A 20356-nucleotide genomic window follows, 5' to 3' on the forward strand; every position below is an offset into this window, starting at 1 on the left:
TTCCCTGCAAGTGATGCTCTATCTGTATTCTTGGTGCTGGGAGGGGGGGGGCAAAGCAACAATGGGAGGGCTTCTAAGTGCCCTGGCCCCACTGGTAGACATTCTGGTGCTTTTTGGGCATTGTATGAGGGAATTTTGGACTGGATAGTCCACTGGCCTGATCCAACATGGCTCCTCTTATATTTATGTTCTTTCTTTCCATGTCTTTTTCTTTTCCTTCCATTTCATTCTTTCCCTTTCTCTCCTTCCATTTTTACTGGATTAAACTTTCCTGTTCATCATACTGTTGTTGCAGACATAGGAGCTCTGCCAATGAAAAGTTGGCACCCCCAGTTGTAGCCAGCTGGCCTTCTATGAGATTTCCGTGTGAGTGTGAGAGGTGTGGGGCAGAAAGATTATTGGAGATCACTGCGGTATATCTCAGCAGCACTGGAAGTGATGGAACTATGAACTTGGCACCATTTTACTGGTCCTGCTTTTAATAGCTGTCTGACACCAAAATTAAACTCCTCCTGTAGATATTAAAAAGGATCAAAGAAGTTCACTGGCTAAGTATCTGCACAACAGGTTGCTTTTAAAGGCATGAGAAACACAGCCAGTAAAAAGCTGCAAGCCCCTCATATCCTTTTTGGGATAACTGCAGAAAAGCTTGCATGAACTTTATATAACTTGAAATTAATTCATTAATTGCAGCACAATTCTCTGCTACCTTTCACAGCAATTTCCCAGTGTTTCAGTCAAGGAAAAGTATGAAAAATAGCTGTCAAAAGATTTTCTTGAAACCAAGCAAGCTTGGTTGTAGCTTGAGGAAGGGTTCCAGTAATAACAGCTGAAGGAAGGGCCTACTAAATGTGTCAGCATATTTTGACGTAGAGCAGCTGCCAGGGCCCAGTGTGGGTGGTACACAGTGCTGGTATTCCTGTTGGCAATGGCAACAGCACTCCCAACTGCATACACTGGCCAGTGCTGTTGAGGAAGGGATGTGTAGGTGGTGCAGGCTATTGAACATGGGCATTAGGAGCGCTTGCAAGCTGGAGAAGAACACACAAACAGATAAGTGCATGCAGGTGTGGGAGTGGAAAGAGAGGACCGTCCACTTTCCACCCCCATTTTGACTCAGTATTAGTTTCAGAAAGATTTTTCTGAAAATTAATTTATTTCAGAAGAGGCAGGTTTGGGGGAGTGCCCTGAAAGTGACATCACAGGAAGATGTGGAGTTTTGGTTCAGTGTGCCCCAGAAGTGACATCTCTTGGCCCTTGACATCACAGGAAATGACATAATTCCTGTCTCCCAGCTCCACCCCCAAATTTAGTGGGTCACAAAGGAGAAGTGTAAAAATAACCGGGCCACGGGAAGGAAAAGTTTGGGAAACCCTGCTATAGACACTATGTGCTGTAATATGACTTAATGCACAACAATCTATCTCTGCATCCTTAGGAGAGTTTGATTTATTCCTCAAATCAGTTTAATTTACTCATTAAACTGTAGTAATTAGTTTAAGAGTTCAACAGCATCAAGGAATAATATATTTTAAATAAATAGCAGTACAAAAAAGATTCCCATCACAAACTAATTTACTGCTCAATTTTGAAGCTCAAAGCTTGAAGAAATTTGGTTTAGACCATAAACACAACCAGAAGCAGAACAGACATAAACTTTATTTCAGTTTGGTCTTTTCTACAAGATGTCTTTAAAAAAAAAAAAGGAAAAACAATTTGAGGGAAAGCACAGGCTTATAAGCAAATTAATCTCACCCATACCCTTCACCTGCACTGGACTCTATCCACTGCTGTAATTTCAAAGAGGCTCAGAAAGTTCAGGCGCCAGAATCTCAACTTCTGCAACAATACTGTAAAAAATTCCTTTGTTCAAGTTCTTTATCTGCACCCTATCTCCAAAATATAAAAGTATAAATTCAAAGATGGGAAGAATTTTTTTCTGCCAAACCTTTGAACAGCCCAATTGTGTATATCCCCTCTGGTTGAGACTTTCAGTGCCAGCAGAAGGTCCATTTGCACATGTGCCTACTGATAACGAAAGGCTCCCGGCAGAACATCAACAGACAGGACCGTGAAGTCGTGTTGCTAAGTTTGCCATTTACAGTAGGACCATGGTTACAGTAAGTACAAGGCACATTAAGCCACACCTCTCCCAGGTAGTACATATCGTAACCAGGCCTTAAAACAATAACTCCAAATTTTAAAGAAAGCAATTTCCAAAAATTCTCCCTTGCCCCAATTTTATAAGCCAGTGACCTCCCCCACCCCCTGCCAATTCCCCATTTGGAGTGGCTCAGTATGCCCATTCGACAGCCTTTAGCTCTTTCCCCATTTTTTTAAAAAAAACTTTTAATCTTCAAAGTTATAGCGCATCAAGGATGTTGTCAATTTTGGTGATCAGCTCCTGCCGCTTGTTGGAATGCAGCTTCTCATTCTCTATGTATGTATCCTTCTTAAGCTTGCCAACTACCAGCCGCTCAGCCTCCACAGACGATTTCAGAACCAGCTCCTTAACTTGGCTGTCAAGTTTCTGAATTTCACTGACCTTGAGGAACAAAACATTATCAGAGAACTGGACAAAACTCAAACCTTGTAAGCAATGCTATAACATTTTAGAACACAGAAGCGGTAAGCTTTCAATACATGCTAGAGGCCATTCCATAAAACTAACCATCTACTTCAAGCGTCTCCCCTCTGTTCGGTAGCAGATGTGTTGGCATGAAAGCAAACAATTATATGTCAAACTGTACTACACCTGCAAAGAGGCTGAAATAATGTTAACAGTCTCCCTACAGCCATTACAGTACTAGCTGACATCACTAAATATAGATTCTCAACAAAGCTACGAAACTTCAGCAATAGTCATGGTTGTCAGAGTCTTTACAACTTCCAGTGCATAGCAAGTATTAAGTTAATTTTTTTTTTAAAAAAAAATCACTTTTAACACTTCCTCTGCTAACAGCAGCTGAGTGAACAGAATTTATTAATACTTGTCCAAAAGCAAGTTATACCTGAGCATGCAAGTAAAAGTGGTCAAAGCAGAGTGATTAAGACATTTCCTAATCTGGGAACATTTCCCTCCTATGGACTGGGGCAGATAGGAGAATGGCATACCTAAGCTCTATCCACTAATGGCAAATAGCAACATGCAGGAGACCTTTCATTTCAAAGCAGTGAGCATGCTGGACAGTGGTAGCCAAAAGGCTCGAGAATTAGGGTTGGGATAGGAAATGTTAACTATGCTGTGCTATGAACAGCAGAAGGCTTAGGCCAAGCCTTCTGCCACTTATATCTTCTCACCAAGTAAAAGGCTTCAGCTGAATCAGTGGGTAAATCCTGGCCAAGACATCCTAGTCAGCTGGAATGGTCACCAGCTCTAATCTAAATCCTTTCCAGCCAGCACTACATTTATTTCTTGATGCTGAGAATTTGGGGGCTTTTCTCCTGGGCTTCCCAAAAGTTACAGCCCAATAACTGGATCCCAGGGTTTTCTCAACCATTAGGAAAGACAAAGGCCTCCAAGCAAGGTGTTTTTTTAAAAAAAATACTGAACAAAAGGAGTGCTCTACAGAACAAAATACACTAAAGTTAACTGTGCACCCTGTGTCTAGTGGGAGTGACCTGAGAACACAAGCTCCCAAGATGAACAAGAGCAATAGCTAAGAAAGGCAACAGATTCTTACTTTGTCACATAAGTCAGAGCCTTCCGCCTTCAGTTTTGACTGCAACGAAGCTATTTCACTGGTTAAGGACTTGTGTTCTGTCTCCAGAGATTTTTTGCCACTGTTCAGGGTGGATATATCCCGTGACTGCTTGTACTTATTCACAGATTCATCAAAATGGCGGTACAGACCAAGTCTCTTGTTCACTAAGGTAAGAACTTGCTCTGTAATGCAAGCAACTTTCATCCTAGCTTCGGCTGCTGGATCCTGAGGAACAGCAAAGGTTCACTATGAGTGCAAACCTAATGTTATTAAAATTCAGAATTCATGCAGAATATTTAAAGGGATTAAAGCACTTCACAAGCACTCTCCACAACTCTTAAAAATCACCTCATATGGTAGGTGAGAATTACCTCCATTCTGCAGTGAAAGTCTGAAGCTGAGAAACAGTAGTTTATTTCAGCTCAGTCTCTTACTCACTACAATGGCTAACTGGCACAGCAGGTTCATGCAAAATTTACAACTTATCAAATGAGTTACCAGAAGCAACATTAGATGGGCTTGCAATTCAAGATAAACCAGGATATCCACTTAGACAGGATGAACTAGGCTGAAAGCACTAATACGAAGACAGCCATCTCAGTCACTAATGATTAAAGACAAAAGGCTTTGGCTGTATCTAAACCAGCCTCTGCAAAAGCAAGGTCAGACTTGTTCATTTCTTCACTCCAACAATCTGTAAAAGCATTTCAAACAGACTTCTCTTTGGAAAGGAACTATTATTAATCCTCGGAACATTGCAGTTAAATGTTATGTAATACATCAGTAAGTACACAGTTTAAAATGGAGAAAGGGAGAATGATGTAAGCCACTTTGAGACCCCATTGGGAAGAAAAGCAGGGCATAACTGAAATTAACGAAGTCAACTTAATAATAGTTACATACATACATATGAAGCTATAATAATAATAATAATAAATTTTATTTGTACCCCGCCCTCCCCCGCCGAAGCATGCTCAGGGCGGCTAACAATATGATGACCAATGGTACATTAATTAAAACAGTAATAAACCACATAGTGACCAATGGTACATTAATAAAACAATCACATTAAGAACATTAAAGTTAAGCATTAATTAACCTTAAAAACCAGTTAGAACAATTAACTAAAACAAACTATAACACTATCATTGACGCTATTCTAGTTAGTGCTGATGGCGGATTTTCTTCGTTGTAAAATTATAATTCAGCTGTTCATAAAAGCTAATTTAAAAAGGGTGGTCTTGCAGGCCCTGCGGAACTGATCAAGGTTCCGCAGGGCCCGCACCTCCTCTGGGAGTTGGTTCCAGAGATATGGGGCTGCAGCTGAAAAGGCCCGTGAGCGAGTGTTCTGTAGTTTAATTTCTCTTGGCCCAGGGGTAGTCAGTCTGTTTTTTCCTACTGACCTCAGTGCTCTCTGGGGTTCATATGGGGAGAGACGGTCCTTCAGGTAGGCTGGTCCTCGGCCATATAGGGCTTTAAAGGTAATAACCAGCACTTTGTACTGGACCCGGTATACAATCGGTAACCAGTGCAGCTCGCGTAGCCCCGGCCGTACATGTTCCCATCTTGGGAGACCGAGCAACAGCCTGGCCGCCGCGTTCTGCACTAGTTGTAACTTCCGGGTCCGGCACAGAGGCAGCCCCATGTAGAGGGCGTTACAGTAGTCCAATCGTGAGGTGACCGTCGCATGGATCACCGTTGCTAGGTCCCGACGCTCCAGAAAAGGGGCCAACTGCTTTGCCCGCCTCAGATGGAAGAATGCTGACTTGGCAGTGGCTGTTATCTGGGCCTCCATTGATAATGAAGGCTCCAGCAAGACACCCAGACTCTTCACCTGCTGCGCCGCCTTTAGCTGCACACCGTCGAAGGTCAGGAGGGATATTTTCCCTCCTGGAGCGCCGCGACCCACACAGAGAACCTCTGTCTTTGCCGGATTCAACTTCAGCCCACTCAGTCTAAGCCACGTTGCGATAGCCTGTAACGCCCGATCCAGGCCTCCCGGGGGGGAGGCGGGCCGGCCGTCCATTAGCAGATAGAGCTGGGTGTCATCTGCATATTGATGGCAACCCAGCCCAAACCTCCTGGCAATCTGGGCAAGGGGGCGCATATAGATGTTGAATAACATCGGGGAGAGGACTGCTCCCTGAGGCAACCCACAATCTAGTGTGCGCCTCTGGGATCGTTCACCCCCAATCGCCACCCTTTGTCCCCGACCCATGAGGAAGGAGGAGAGCCATTGTAAAGCAGACCCGTTAACCCCAATGTCGGCGAGGCGGTGGATCAGTAGCCGATGGTCGACCGTATCAAATGCAGCCGACAGATCTAATAACATCAGCACTGCTACACCGCCTCGATCCAGTTGCCGTTGGAGGTCATCTGCCAAGGCGACCAAGACCGTCTCCGTCCCGTGGCCCGGTCGGAAGCCAGACTGGCACGGGTCTAGGACAGAAGCGTCATCTAGAAATCTCTGTAGCTGCAACGCCACTGCCCTCTCGATAATTTTACCTAGAAATGGTAAATTAGACACCGGTCGGTAGTTCGCCAATTCGGCCGGGTCTGCTGTAGATTTTTTCAAGAGGGGACGGACCAAGGCCTCTTTCAGAGGCGTTGGAAAACGCCCCTCTAGGAGGGATCTATTTATGATGTCCCGTAAAGGACATCTAAGCTCCCTCTGGCAAGATTTAATCAGCCAGGAGGGGCAAGGGTCCAGATCACATGTTGTTGGGCGAGCAGCTGCCTTATACTGAATCAGACCCTTGGTCCATCAAGTCAGTACTGTCTACTCAGACTGGCAGCGGCTCTCCAGGGCCTCAAGCTGAGGCTTTTCACACCTACTTGCCTGGACCTTTTTAGTTGGAGATGCCGGGGATTGAACCTGGGACCTTCTGCTTACCAAGCAGATGCTCTACCACTGAGCCACCGTCCCTCCCCTACCAATAAGTTAAAGGGAAACAAGGGAATAGAAGACTGGTAAGATATGCTAGGAAAGACAGAAGGCAAAAGAAGAAGGGCATGGCAAAAGATGAGATGGCTGGACAGTGTTACTGATGTAACAAACACGAATTTGAGCAGACTTCGGAGGATGGTGGAAGACAGGAGGGCCTGGCATGACTTTGTCCATGGGGTCGCAAAGACTCGGACTTGATTGTGCAACTGAACAACAACAAGATATACTTAAGGGACTAGTTATTATTAAAAAGTTAGCAGTACTACCTAAAACAGGCAACATCTAGCATCCAGACACTGGGCTGTTCGATGCCAAGACCACAGAAACTGTGGGTTGGATACTGTTAAGTACTAACAGAACAGAAATGTGACTTAACACTATTCTATTGGCTTAAACTACACTGGAGAATGAACAAAGATTACCATCATGCTTGCATGTGCAGCCTGATCAAAACCTTTTGGTTTGATCCAGCTCCATTTCACCACAGCTTCTAAGTGGAGGCACCCAGGACTTTTTAGGTGTGAGTGCAGCCTGTGGTGCTAGCAGCAGTTCAGAACAATCAAGTTCTCTTAGCGCCAGGCTCCTCCTTGAGAGCAATTAAAGCTCTTCTGCTGCATTATGCCATTATGTCAATGAAAGGAATCCTATGTCAATGAAAGGATCTAAGTCAATAAGATTAATTCTCCTTTCAACCATCCGATCATGCTCTCTCAGCCTCACATTGTGGTACCTTTGTGATGGAGAAGTCAAGCCTCACATAGAGAATCACAGTAAAGAACAGGATGTAAAAGGCTCCAACTACCAGCAGAGGCTCCTGCAGCATCAGGACCTTGTTAAAGTTGTAGTGCACCTACAAAACATAGGACAAAAAGGGAGTCATATTACCCTGGCTAGTTTATCCACTGTAGGATCCTAAAACACAAACAAGCTGCAGTGTCAAAAGAACCAGATCAAAATATAAGCAATAGTAAGGATGTCAACCATCTCAAATTGTAAGAAATTAAAAGTTCTTTAACTTGCAGAGGTCAAGGCTGTAAAACTAGGCAAACAAATATAGGCTTAAGGCTGTGGCCAAAAGAGCCATACCATTAAGGGAAAGGAAAGGAGAAACAAAAGGATTATGCTTACCACAATATCCTGGATGTGCTGCTCTACTAGGTTGCTCTTGTGCGCCACAATGACTGGGCGGCCAAATGTATCCAAGTAGGTATAATGAAGCTCATCAGGAGCCCGACTGATTTCATACGGACTATCCACATGGATATTCCTACAGGCAGAATTAGGTACATGAATATTAGCTATCCTAGGGGGGAAAAAATCCTAAGCATATATTCATACACATGTAATAGGGAGGGGAATATCACATTAAAAAAGCATATTGCAACACAAGGATGTTGAATGCTTATATCAAATTATTATGGCTTTATGAATTACAATCATTTGAAGACTTTTACGTACTCAACAGGCAAATACGACATTAACAACCATACTGATGCTTACTTGGCACCTTCTGGAAGAATTATTTTCACGGTCAGCGAATCTGTAACTTGCTCATCAAATACATGGTCAACAAACCTCATCTTCAGAGCATACTGATCACCTGGAAAACAAAGGAAAGCAGGTGTCCATGAATTTTTCTATATCTAAGTATGCCAGCAACAGAAGTCATATTGGGTAAAAGAATGGGAATGTAGACACACAGTCACAAAAGACATCAAGCTGTCCTGGAAATGGTTTTAATACAGGCAGATTGCAAAAGAGAAGAGGAAGTTATTCTACTGCTCTACCTCTTTGCACAGGAATCCCCAAAAATTTGTCATCAGTCCTCCTGCATCCTCTATTCACACCATACTTCAGTGATTTCATCAAATCCCATGGCTTTCAGGGGATGATGAAACCCGCTCTATCCTTCTCTGAAGTCTTTCGATCACAGAGGAGGGACATTATGACCCAGTGTTCAAACATTTTTTTCACACAAAGATCCAGGTTCAGTCTCCAAAAGATCAGGTGATGTGAAAACCCAAGACACTGGAGAGCTGCTGTAACAGCAGACAATGCTGATGGGCCAGTGGTCTGATTTGGTATAAAGCAGCATCATACGTTCTGCTCTGGGCTTTCCTCTATCTAATCCTGTACATCCAATCACCTGCCTGACATTTCCCTTGGAAATCTCATCACCATCTCAAATTCAGCATATCCAAAACTGTACTTCCAATCCTTCCCCTGCAATAGCCTGGGGCTTTTTTTTGCTCCTCATATTCAATCTTTAGTCAGGCTGCATCACTTTTCCTTTCACAAAATTCAAAAAATGACCCTCCCTCCACCCACATGCAGCCCCAGGAAAAACTCTGATCATCTCTGACCTTGATCACTACAAACTTGTTGTCTTTGGTTCTCCACTGATGCACCTTGATCCCCACACCACTATGCCACACTCTACAACTAAAACCATTTGCTTCTCTAGCCATTCAGAACACACGATGCCCCTTCTTGTTTTTAACCTTTCAAAGACATCCTTGACCTTGCCTTCTCTTGCCTCTCCTCTCCCATCTTCAAATACATTCAAGTCCAAGACCTTCACTCCTTCAGCTCCACCACTTTCAGCTGTCCAACTGTTTCCAGCTCCCCAAACATCATTTGCCCTCTCTTCCTTTCTGCCTCTCAGAACATGTATGACATCAACTCTTTTACTTCCTCCAAAACCCTCTCCAAAACTTATGTTTCCTATAAGACTTTGATACAAACCACCTTTCCTACTCAAATTAAGCCTAAACTGAACAAGTGTGCATTTCCTCCTGTTTATTCTCACCTGTCAAATTTTAGAGTGTGAGCTTCTCATAGCAGGGACCAATCTTCTTTTACTCTGCAAAAAAATGCCATGCAGCCTGATGGCTGAATCAGCAGCAGCAGAGAATATTCAGAACAAAACTTTTGCTCCCAAGCAGAAATAGCTTTATTTTGGATAAGCTATGTATATATTAAGTTTTTGAAAGGGACAACATAGCACCAGAGGAGAACAAGAAACTGGAAGTGAGTAATAGAGCTACAAGAAGCATATTTGTTTGAATGCTTTGAAGAAGGGCATGATAACTGTGCAAAATACAGACACCATTCAGGCCCAGTATGCATAGTTTTGATAACTCTCACAATCATAGGATGTATAGCTGTATAGTACTATAGTAAGTAATAATGAAAAAGGAAAACAGATTCTTCAGCATCTCAAATGTGACATTCAGCTCAGAGGTGCACCCACCGAACCAGACTGATTCCATTACCTTGAGATATATACTATGTTTCTATTAGCTTGGAATGTCATTACCTTATCAAGGAAAACCTACCAAGATTAAAGAGGTACTCATAGCTAGGCAGGTTATAACCAATGATGTAGTGAGTCTTCCAACCACCAAACAAGGGGAAACGAGGACGAATCTCCATCTCCACCGAATCATCTAGGACAAGAAGATGACTGGTAGATATATTGCCAATCTCATCTCTGTAATACACATCCTGAGCAGCAGCCGGAAGAATGGTCTACAAAAGCAACATAAACAAACATTCTATGCATTTTTACAAAAACAGGGTAATAGCGCACTGATCCCACCCTCCTCAAATCAGCATTAGTGAAATCAGTTATATCTATCCACATAGGGCAGCAAACCAAAGAAGTTTATATTGTAGGCTACGTTAATTTGAAGAGAACTGTGGTCTCCCACTCCAGCCTCCTGCCCTAAAGCAATCCTCCCTAATGCATACATAATGATTTCTTCAGTGCCTTCAAACTAATCCCCAAATGGCTAACAGATGTCGTCATGAATCTTAGGTGTATATTTATCAGGCCTTACTAAGTTGATATCATACCATCACAAGTATTCTCCAACACGGCTTGGTTTATCTGATCTATGGCCTCTTTCCCTCCTTGTTTGTGGATTCCAAGCAAACTTTAACTCAATGTGATGTGTTATTGTTGCTTATATGATACTATCAATGCACACAACACTTTAGTGAGAACATGTCCCTGTCTCAGAGCTTACAATCTAAAATCTGAAATATATTTGAGCCAGTCACGTATTTCAGTCTAACCCAGGGGTGGCCAAACTTGCTCAGTGTAAGAGCCACAAAGAATACACATCTAGATGTTTGAAAGCCACAAGACATGAATGTCAGAGGAAGGAAGGAAGGAGATAGATGATAGACAGATATGAGAGAGAGAGAGAGAGAGAAGGAAGAGAGAGAGAGAAATAGAAGTGATTTAAAGAGACAAATGCCTTCTCCAAGCTGGGGTGATGGGGGTTTCAAGAGCCACACAATATATGTGAAAGAGCCACATGCGGCTCCCGAGCCACAGTTTGGCCACCCCAGGTTTAAACTAACTCACAGGATTTTCGTGAAGATAAAAAGGAGAGGAGTATGATATATGCTTCTTAGGGTCCCCACTGGGAAGAAAAATAGGGTATAGCTGAAGAAAATAAATCAAAATTAATAAATAATATGAGTCAGCAAGGGGACGAAAGGGAGGATAAGCTATGCATTCATTCCAGTTATGCGTACTTAAGTTTAGTTGAGTAGGAACGCAGCTTAAGGAATTGTGTCAAACACTTCATGGGCGGATTTCAGAGGATGAATCTGCAGGGGTCTCCCAGAGCCCCCTTATCATATTAATTCCAGTCAATTTACTTGCAAGTAAGTTTGCTTAGGATCAGGCTGTAAGTTCTGCTGCCTATGTTACTAAGAAAATGAAAAACCTATGTTATTTGGCCTTTTTTAGATGCTACTGGGAAGCAGGTTTTTCCCCCTGCTTCCTCACAAACATTGTGGTTCTTCTGTGCACCACCAGAGTTTTCCTTGTCTTTTCTCCTGTCTTTCCTAAAACTGCTTTGCTATGTTTTGAGAAAATCACAACAAAGTCAGAGTGGCTATGTAACAGTCCAACAGCACTGGTGAACGGGCCCTTGAAGCACAGGCGCCCGAAAGCTGCCCAGCTGAACTCAACAGGGAAGCTAAAGTAGATGTGAGCAGGTAAGCCAGGTGGTAGCGAGGGAGATTGAAGCTGAAGCTGTCAGCAGCAGGAGGCCAACTTGTCGGAGCAGGAGGCTGAGAAGAGGATTCCCCTGCAGAATGATAGTGGCAACACCCCAACAGGTATCGAAAGCTTCAGGGCAGTGATCCAGGAATTGAGCGCCCCCACCTTCCCTTCAGCTAGGGTGGCTCCTGCTTGGGACACTAAGAGTCTCCTAACTTGGGACTCTAACAAGGACTCGCGGGGGGGGGGGGGTGTTGCACAAGTTTCCATGGGGCTCAGTTGGGGACTACGATGAAATGTTTCTGTACACTTGAGGAATTCTCCCAGTCCTGTCCACATGGCAGCCACTTCCATCTCTGCCCTGTGGCAGCCACCCCCACTCCCACCTGAGCTGCCAAGGGACATTTTTGAAGTCAGTAATTGACAAATCAATAAAATTATATATTAATATGCCAATTACTGGTTTTAAAACACCTTGGAAAAAGACCTCCACCATGATTGTGCTGCATGACATAGGGGTTTCCACAGGAAAAGCATCATTATGTGGAAACGGTCAGATTTGGGATCAAAGGGCTCAGGGTTTTGATCACACTCTTCAAAAAGAAGAGAAAAAGAGGGACCCCAAGCTTCTTGCATTATGCTGCTCAGCCCAACTGCCACTTAGTTCCTCCCTCTCACATTCTGTGGGAGGAAGGGAAGAGAAAACACAGAACAGCAGCAGAGAAATCGCTAACATCACAGAGAGAAATATGAAACAAATGCAACAACAAACCTTAAAGGATTTCACAGAAGATATTCCACTGTCTGGCTGCCTTTGGTAATCGTATCTGGAGAAAGGCCCTTTAAGCACAGCTCCTGTATGTTTTAAGTCGATGGTCTCTTCAACAGCAATATTACCCCAGTGTGAGACTTCAATAACTCGAGTCATGCTTGTGATAGTCAGAAATGGGCTGTTGTTTTCATAGTGTACCTTAAGGGTGTCCTAAACAGAGACAAATATAATGAAGAAACTGAACACTTCAAAAAATTCTTCCCTTATTAAACAAACCCTTCACTTACAGTACAATTTAATAGCCACTGACACACTACACTTTTGAAAGGCTAAGGTTTAATCTGCTATGAATTCACTTTAACTCTGTTTAGATGGTCCAGAAAGGTAAATTCACACTGTCAACATTTCTTAAAGGACAGGATACACAGAGGAATTGTATGTTATGACCACAAGATGTCACTTTCTCACACCCTTATCATCTTGTATGTGGTGGGCACAATGCTGTGTATCTTTTTCAGCATTGTTCTAGTTGAAGTAATGTTTGTTTCCCCAAGAACTGAGCATTAGCTGCTTGTTTCTCCTGTTCCAACTCAACATAGGACAACAGCCCATGCCATAACCTAAAATGTACATAGACATGTATATGGGGTGCTTAATTCTTCAGAATTTAAAACACTTCAAATCAGGAGTAGCTTTTCCCTTAATGAAACCTGTATACACTCAAATTCAAAGATGCTTTTATAAACTGTAAATTAGGGCATTTCTGAGGAATGTTCCCTTATGGAAAGTCATGCACTGTGGAAATGATCAGCAGAGCATCAAGTGATTCCTCAGCTTCCTGGGAGGCTGCATTTATTTACAAGGTGTGGACTTGGAAGAAAAGAAAGAGAACAACCATCATTGCTCAAGAATTCAGACTACAGTCTGGAATGTAAATCCTACTCTCTCATGGTGACTCGTATACATACAATTTGATTTTGGCAGCACCAGTGTGTGCATTCAGTTGCAACCAAGATATACCAACTGCTCTTCAGCAGTCTCACCATGTCTTAGACTGACAAAAATCAGACCTTTGCTACATGGGCTCTCAAGAGTGGAGCTTGCTCCTTCCAGTTATTTGATATATTTAAAAACAGACAATAAATTTTCTGCAACCCAGATATTTCATTTCCCCACCTTCTTTAATTTTCTTTAGTTGTGTTTTGACTACATTGCATTATGTAGGAACATTCATATTTTATTATATTTTGTGAAGTTGCCAGATTATTAGTTACCAAGAGGACTCTATATAAATAATGATATTGCAAAGCTTTGTCACTCACATGATTTATATCCCATCCTATACTCTGAATCTCAGTGTCTCAGAGTGGTCACAATCTCCTTTATCTTCCCCCTCCACACACACATAACAGACACCCTGTGAGGTGGGTGGGGTTGAGAGGACTCTCAAAGAAGCTGCCCTTTCAAGGACAACTCCTACCAGAGCTATGGCTGACCCAAAGCCATTCCAGGAGCTGCAAGCGGAGGAGTGAGAAAACAAACCCTGTTCTCCCAGATAAGAGTACATCCACTTAACCACTACACCAAACTGGTACTCATACAGAAAGTGGACCAGTCTAGAAACTGGCAGGCATAATGCAAATTTCCTGCTCCTTCAGCTTCTCTTATGACAGATATAAGAGAACACGTGTGACACATCTGACAAAATTCAACAATTACTGCAGTGCCTGAACAAGAAGTGTTTTGGGTCTGAGAACACTGCCTATGGAGGAAAGAGTAAGCAGATCTTACAGCTTTTATTTAGATTCTTAGGCATCAGACAGACACATGGAACAGATATTTTATGTACCCATGATAGCTAAACATTTTTCAAACCGCAAGTGTGTTTCTGCAGGTTCTGTATTTGCACATGCACCTATGAGAACAGAATATATACAGCCCTGGGAAAACAGAACCTGAATTCTTCCAGAACTGAAACATTTTTCATTCATGTACTAGAACTCCGGCAAACTGGAAAGAAAACAAAGGCAGCACCCAAATCACTCCATTCCTTGCTAGCTTCTCTTATTGTTCTATGGTCTACCTATAAACCCACTCACAACAGGATCAAATAACCTGTGTTTTGTGAAGAGCACCGACCAAGCAGCTAGTATTACAAAAGTAATAAATAGTAATCACAGTCATGGAGTGACCTTATTCCAGACATACCTTTGTAATAACATGAATACTTATCAGACAGCACACTGACAACCTTCTGTAACCAGCCAGTCAGATCACAGCCTGCTAATTTAGGGTCTGAAAAGTGTTTACAGGATTAGTTGCTAATGGAGAAACTGGTACATTTCAGGAGTATTTTCTGAAATCCTGGTTTATAGACATTAATTTGCAGTAAGTTTACCTCACTATATGGTGGTATATCTTTGAAGGGTCCATATTCAATCATGTCCTCTGACCGGCTGGGATTGCCTAGTTTGGTGTAGCTTTCCACATTTCTTGAAGCCAGTTTCAAACGAGTAGTTTGGGTCTTGGTTAGATATGGAGAATAAAAATAGTGGTTGCCCTCAAAAATTACAAATTGCTTCTCTGCTTGATTGATGTGTGTAGGATATGGCTGTAGGACATGAGTAAAAACAGTTTCAACAGATAAACGAATTTTTGCTCCTGGAGCCAGAGGAGATGGCAATTTTACAGTGAAAAGTCTTCCACTGAAAGAAAGAAAAAAGCAGAATCAGTCAAGCTTTGCAGGCCTGAGACACTTAGAAGTATAGACACAAGTTTCTAGGTAACATTCACTAAAGGAAAAATCTTCTCTCTCTTTTCCAAACTCCACTTCAACTTTAAAAATGCACTGTTATGGATGCTCAAAACTATCTTTCTACATTCTTACCTCACACCACTTAGTCTAGGATTATTGCAAATGGCAACTTCGCCCACCAGTCAGCAATCAGCACATTGATTTAGGCACAAGATTTACAATTTTAAATAATCCAAAACATTTCAATGTTGATTAAAAAAAAGGATTAAGAGGAAACTGCTTTCCACATCCAACAGGCAATTCCAGATTGTAAAAGGCTAAAGTACAACAATGAACTGCAGTTCCTCCCCAAATCAGGAAGCAATCACATCTGCACTGCAATTGCCAACCTGCATATCCTTTTATTAAAAAATGAAGAAATCACAATGGCCAGCTATCATGAAAATGGCATCTGAACAGTCAATCTTTCTGTGCTTGCAGTGTTATCAAATTACACATATCCAATCATTTTCTAGTATATCCAATCACTTTCTCTTATTTATTGTCATTTTATGGACACACTTTTAAAGGTGTATATTTAAACTGCAATCACACATACTAAATAATGCACTTTCAATTCACTTTCCAACTGGATTCACACAGTAAAATCCAGTCGGAAAGTTGACTGAAAGCACATTATTTAGTGTGTGTGATCGCAGCCCTGATGTACATTGTGTGACCACAAACTGGCAAATTTGTTTACTGTATAGGTACACTTTTCAAACAGCCAGACTGGATGTAGCTCTGTTTAGTAGTGACAATTTTTTTTTCTTAATCACAAAAAATGGCCATTTTATGTATTATATCCAAGAGTAAAACTCACCTTTTACTTTTAACCTTTGTCTCCTTTACCTCCAACGTATTCTCCTCCTCTTCTTCACCTTTCACCTGTTCCAAAAAACAATATTAAAGTCTAGTCAATGCTACCATTTATAATTACCACAGGAAAAATCACTGAATTACCCAGGACAAAATGCAAGATGATACATATTTCCTACCAGCAGAAAGAAAGGGGTTAGAAAGGTTCAAGCAGCTGCACAATTTTAATTAATTATATACATGTTAACTATCCAATCTGAAAATAACATCTGAGAGCAAAATCACACATTATAAAGTCCTTGTGTCTCCCACATGAGTGCCATGAGGACCTGTTATCAGGTATGCCCTGTGAGTTCTGTATTCAGAACTTTTAATTCCCAGGCATGCTAGGTCAGAAGGGACTTGAAAAAATATGAGAAGATATAATTATGGTCATTCTTCATTGAAATCAGAAGGGGAAAAAAATTCCTAATGCCTTATTCCCACCCCATTTTACCAATCTGAAACAGCTCTAGCTGCTATTTGCCCCACTGGGGAAACTTACATTTGGATACCTTAAGTTTCCTCAACGTGGCAAACAGCATCTCCCTGGGACTCATTTAGGTTGGGAAACAGTGAGTGGGGGAAGACTTAAACCTCCTTTTCCCAGTGTTCTATTCCAAATCAGGCATTCATGGATCTGGGAATTGAGTTCTGAGCATGGAAATCCCAGCGCCTGTCTGCTCAAGGACAGCCACATGGGAGTCACAAAGACTTTGGTGCTGAGATAGGTCTGAAAACAGGAACCTCAGTCTATATGCAGCCTTCTCCACTAACTCAGCAGTGTATTATTTTACAGCACAGCAAGCAAATAGACTGCAGAGCAATTCTGTGGACTCCTACAAGGAAGGCAACCCCATGGAACTCAGGACTAATTTTGCAACTAAATATGTTTGGATGTGACTGTAAGTCACATGACAAATTGGGCTTCAGGGATGGTGAATGGAACAAGGCTGTTCCTCCCATTTAATTTGAGCAACTCTTTTGGCTTCCAGATGAAGGACCAAAGTCCCTGTCCACTTTCCTTGTAACGCTCCCATCCACCCCCCTTCACACCACTCAGTCTTCCCCTCCCCCCACAAACTGATCAAACAAACTCTGAGCAGCTCTGACTGCAGTACCTTCAAATGGAAATTTTAAATATAAATCAGGGAGGAGAGAAACATCTGGAAGATGGACAGAATGTAAAGGCAGAGGAATGATAAAGCTATTGTAAGGCTTTAATGCAGACATATTGGAAATGGGAGCAGGGACAGAGCTAAAATATCCATTTCTTTACAATGACACTATACGGTAGATTAGGCTGAGTGTGTGTGACTGGCCTAAGGTCACCTAACAAGCTTCTACAGCAGAGTAGCGCTTTGAACCTGCAATCTCATGAATCCTAGTCTGAAACTCTGACCACTAGAGTTGGGGGGGAGGGGAGAGAGGATAAAAAGATGTAGATGTCCACTGAATGGTCACTGCCAAGTTTCTGCGCAGAGCAAATCTTGCTGATTTCTCATACACTGCCTAAAAGCAATTTGTTTTTCAAAACAATTCATCCCCAAATAGTTGAGATTGCTTTCTTCCTAATACTTCAATACATGTTTGTAGCTATTCAAAGTTCAAGACACACTTCATATCGACTTGTTCAAAGCTACACTTTATACTGACTTGTAATCACAATAACAGAAGCCATTTAAAATGTCTTTTGTACAGGCTACCGGACTTCCCAAGATAATATTTACAGACCTCTCCAAATACCCCAAGCCAACCAAAAAGCACAAACGGTGTTAAAGGCTAAGAAGCCCTTGAAAAATTCTCTTGCCTGCAGCCTGTGTGTGCAGCTAACCACAGGCCTTGTAAACTGTCATGCATATAAAATTTTACAGACATGCCTCAAGATCCACGCCTCCCTCCCTTCAGGTTGTTACTGGTTACACTCAGATTGAAGCGCTTATGCTTACGTGTCAGCATTTCCCAGGCCACTACTACAACAAAAAAGAGAATCGACAGCCAGGAAGAAGAGAATTAAAGAACCGTGTGATGAACCAAATAATCACTTTGCACATTTCTTAGACAGACACTTTGGCAAACTCCACAAGCAGTTTACATACGACTTCTCAGCAGCCGACATTCTCTCCCCAGTCCCTTGAAAAATGCTACCTTCCTTGCATGTAGGACACTATGTAGACAGTTCCGGAGATCCACACTTCTTCTAAATCAACAACATGTAATTACATTCATAACTTATATCTTTATCATACTACCCAAATCACAAGCAGACCTTACATTGAGCATAAAAACAAACGAGACCAAGCTCCACCATCATCGCCACCCCACTTAAAACCCAGCCAGTTATCGAGCACACTACTGAGGCATAGAAATGAAACCACTGCAGAACTTGCATTAAAAAAAAATCACTGCTAATACCAGCAAAGAGAAAAAGGACGCAACGAAGGACACAGAGCAAGGGAAATTAGTGCTACACTGGGAGAAAACCGGGAAAGTGTCACCACAGGGTGGGGAGGAAAGGATTAACATTAAACAACACAAAAACAGCGGTGCAAAGAAGAGATTGACCACGCCACAACTGGTATGTGCCGCATCTTTATGCAGAGAGATGGGGCGAGGGATTAGGACTTGCGTCAGTCACAGGGGGCTTCAAAAGAAAAAGCACTGAGGAATGAGACGGGAAGAAACTATGATTATCTGCATTGCTCACCAGCACCCCCAGGTATGCCAGGTGGCTCTCCAGGCCGGGATCCAAAGCCAGAAGGAAGGAGGAGGCAGCCCCGGAGCTCCTAGCGGAGTTCACCAAGCTCAGTTCGGCCGTCACTTTGGCCAGGTGCGTGCTAAGATCTATCGTCCGCTTCACCTCTTCATTGAGGAGCTCTGGGGCCGTCAAGGCGCGCCCCAAGCAGAGAAAGAGGAAAAGGCTGGCGAGGTAGGACTCCATGGTCAGCCACGCTCACAGACGCAGCAGCGGACCAAACCGGATGGACTCGCTCCTTTGTGTTGCCGCTCATTCATCAGGAGGGCACAAGATGGCGCCCCCCACGCTGAGCGAAAGACAAGATGGCGACGCCCAGCAAGCAACCAGCGCAAAATACTTAAGGGCCCCTCCCTCCGCTATCCCTGCCCGCTTACCTCATGTGATAAGGCAACTCTGCAGTTGCCTGCGTGCAAATGAAAAATTCAGTTCAGTGTTGACGGAGTGCGTCAGACTGCAGGGCTGCCAGCACCCCAGATGTTGGCCAGTTACAGGAAAACCGTACGGGGGGGGGTGTTGAACCTATTTCTTTCAAAAATCCTGAAACTTGGTTTTCAAATTGTGGTAGATACCAGAATTAGAGAGGTATTGTTTGTGAACGTTTTCCAAAACCGAGTATTTGAACCCTGTGCAAATTTTCAAGGAAACCTGGTAAAATAACAGTTTAGGGTTGCCAGCCTCCAGGTGGTGCCTGGAGATCTCCTGCTTTTACAACTGATCTCCAGCTGGCAGAGAGCAGCTCCCCTGGAGAAAATAGCTGCTTTGGAGGGTGGACTCTGTGGCATTGTACCATGCTGAGGCCCCTCCCCTGCCATCTCCCAGATCCACCCCCAAAGTCTCCAGGTATTTTCCAACACAGACCTGGCAATATGTGTGTGTGTGTGCGCGTGCGTGTTTTGGCAAAACTGAGCTCTCTCATTGGTTGGGACTGCGCTGCATCAATCTTTGGCCTGTAAAACCATCAATCAAGAGTACCTGTGTGCCATTGGTTTAAGTCCATACCTCTCACCTGCAATAGAGTGGCTGTTGCTAGCCAGCCAAGCTGATTCTGTCAGTAAATGGCAACCAACTTTGGTTCTGGTAGTTTATGGCTCTCCGTACCCTCCCATTGATTAAGCCACCTATTGCACTGTTCGCAGAGGAGAGAGAAAAACCCTTCCCTCGATTGGCAAAGGGAGAAGGGAAATAGCCAGAAAAAGCTTTTCCCTTAAGTGGCTAAGGGAGGAGGAGGGAAAGGGCCAAAGAAAGCCTTCCCTTGATTGGCTGAGAGCTCCTCCCTCTCCTCCTCTGAAAGGGAAACAGCCAGAGATTTTTTTTTGGGGGGGGGGGGGATTGTGTCCTCTGGCAGCAGACCAAATACAGCAAGGAAGGGAGGGAAAGCAAGACAGAGAGCAAGAGTGAAGTCCTGTGCTTAAGACCAACATTATCAGAGAGAGACTTGTTGGTCTGAAAGGTATCACTAAAGACCTCTGAGGGAGAACTCATTGGAGCCAGTTCTGACTAGGG

The 20356-nt window shown here is 43.0% G+C and overlaps 1 protein-coding gene across 1 annotated transcript; it reads right to left on the minus strand.

Moving 5' to 3' along the window:
* Positions 1 to 1698: 1698 nt before the first annotated feature.
* Positions 1699 to 19178, minus strand: RPN1 (ribophorin I). The gene is made up of 10 exons (XM_060239703.1): positions 18803 to 19178; positions 16061 to 16125; positions 14842 to 15148; positions 12444 to 12653; positions 9990 to 10182; positions 8152 to 8251; positions 7780 to 7918; positions 7382 to 7501; positions 3684 to 3929; positions 1699 to 2545 (listed from the first exon to the last, which is right to left on the minus strand). The coding sequence occupies exons 1-10, from the start codon at positions 19034 to 19036 to the stop codon at positions 2363 to 2365; spliced, it is 1797 nt and encodes a 598-aa protein (XP_060095686.1). The 5' UTR covers positions 19037 to 19178; the 3' UTR covers positions 1699 to 2362.
* Positions 19179 to 20356: the final 1178 nt, after the last annotated feature.

Source organism: Heteronotia binoei, chromosome 5 (genome assembly GCF_032191835.1).
Source record: "Heteronotia binoei isolate CCM8104 ecotype False Entrance Well chromosome 5, APGP_CSIRO_Hbin_v1, whole genome shotgun sequence".
Taxonomy (NCBI): domain Eukaryota; kingdom Metazoa; phylum Chordata; class Lepidosauria; order Squamata; family Gekkonidae; genus Heteronotia; species Heteronotia binoei.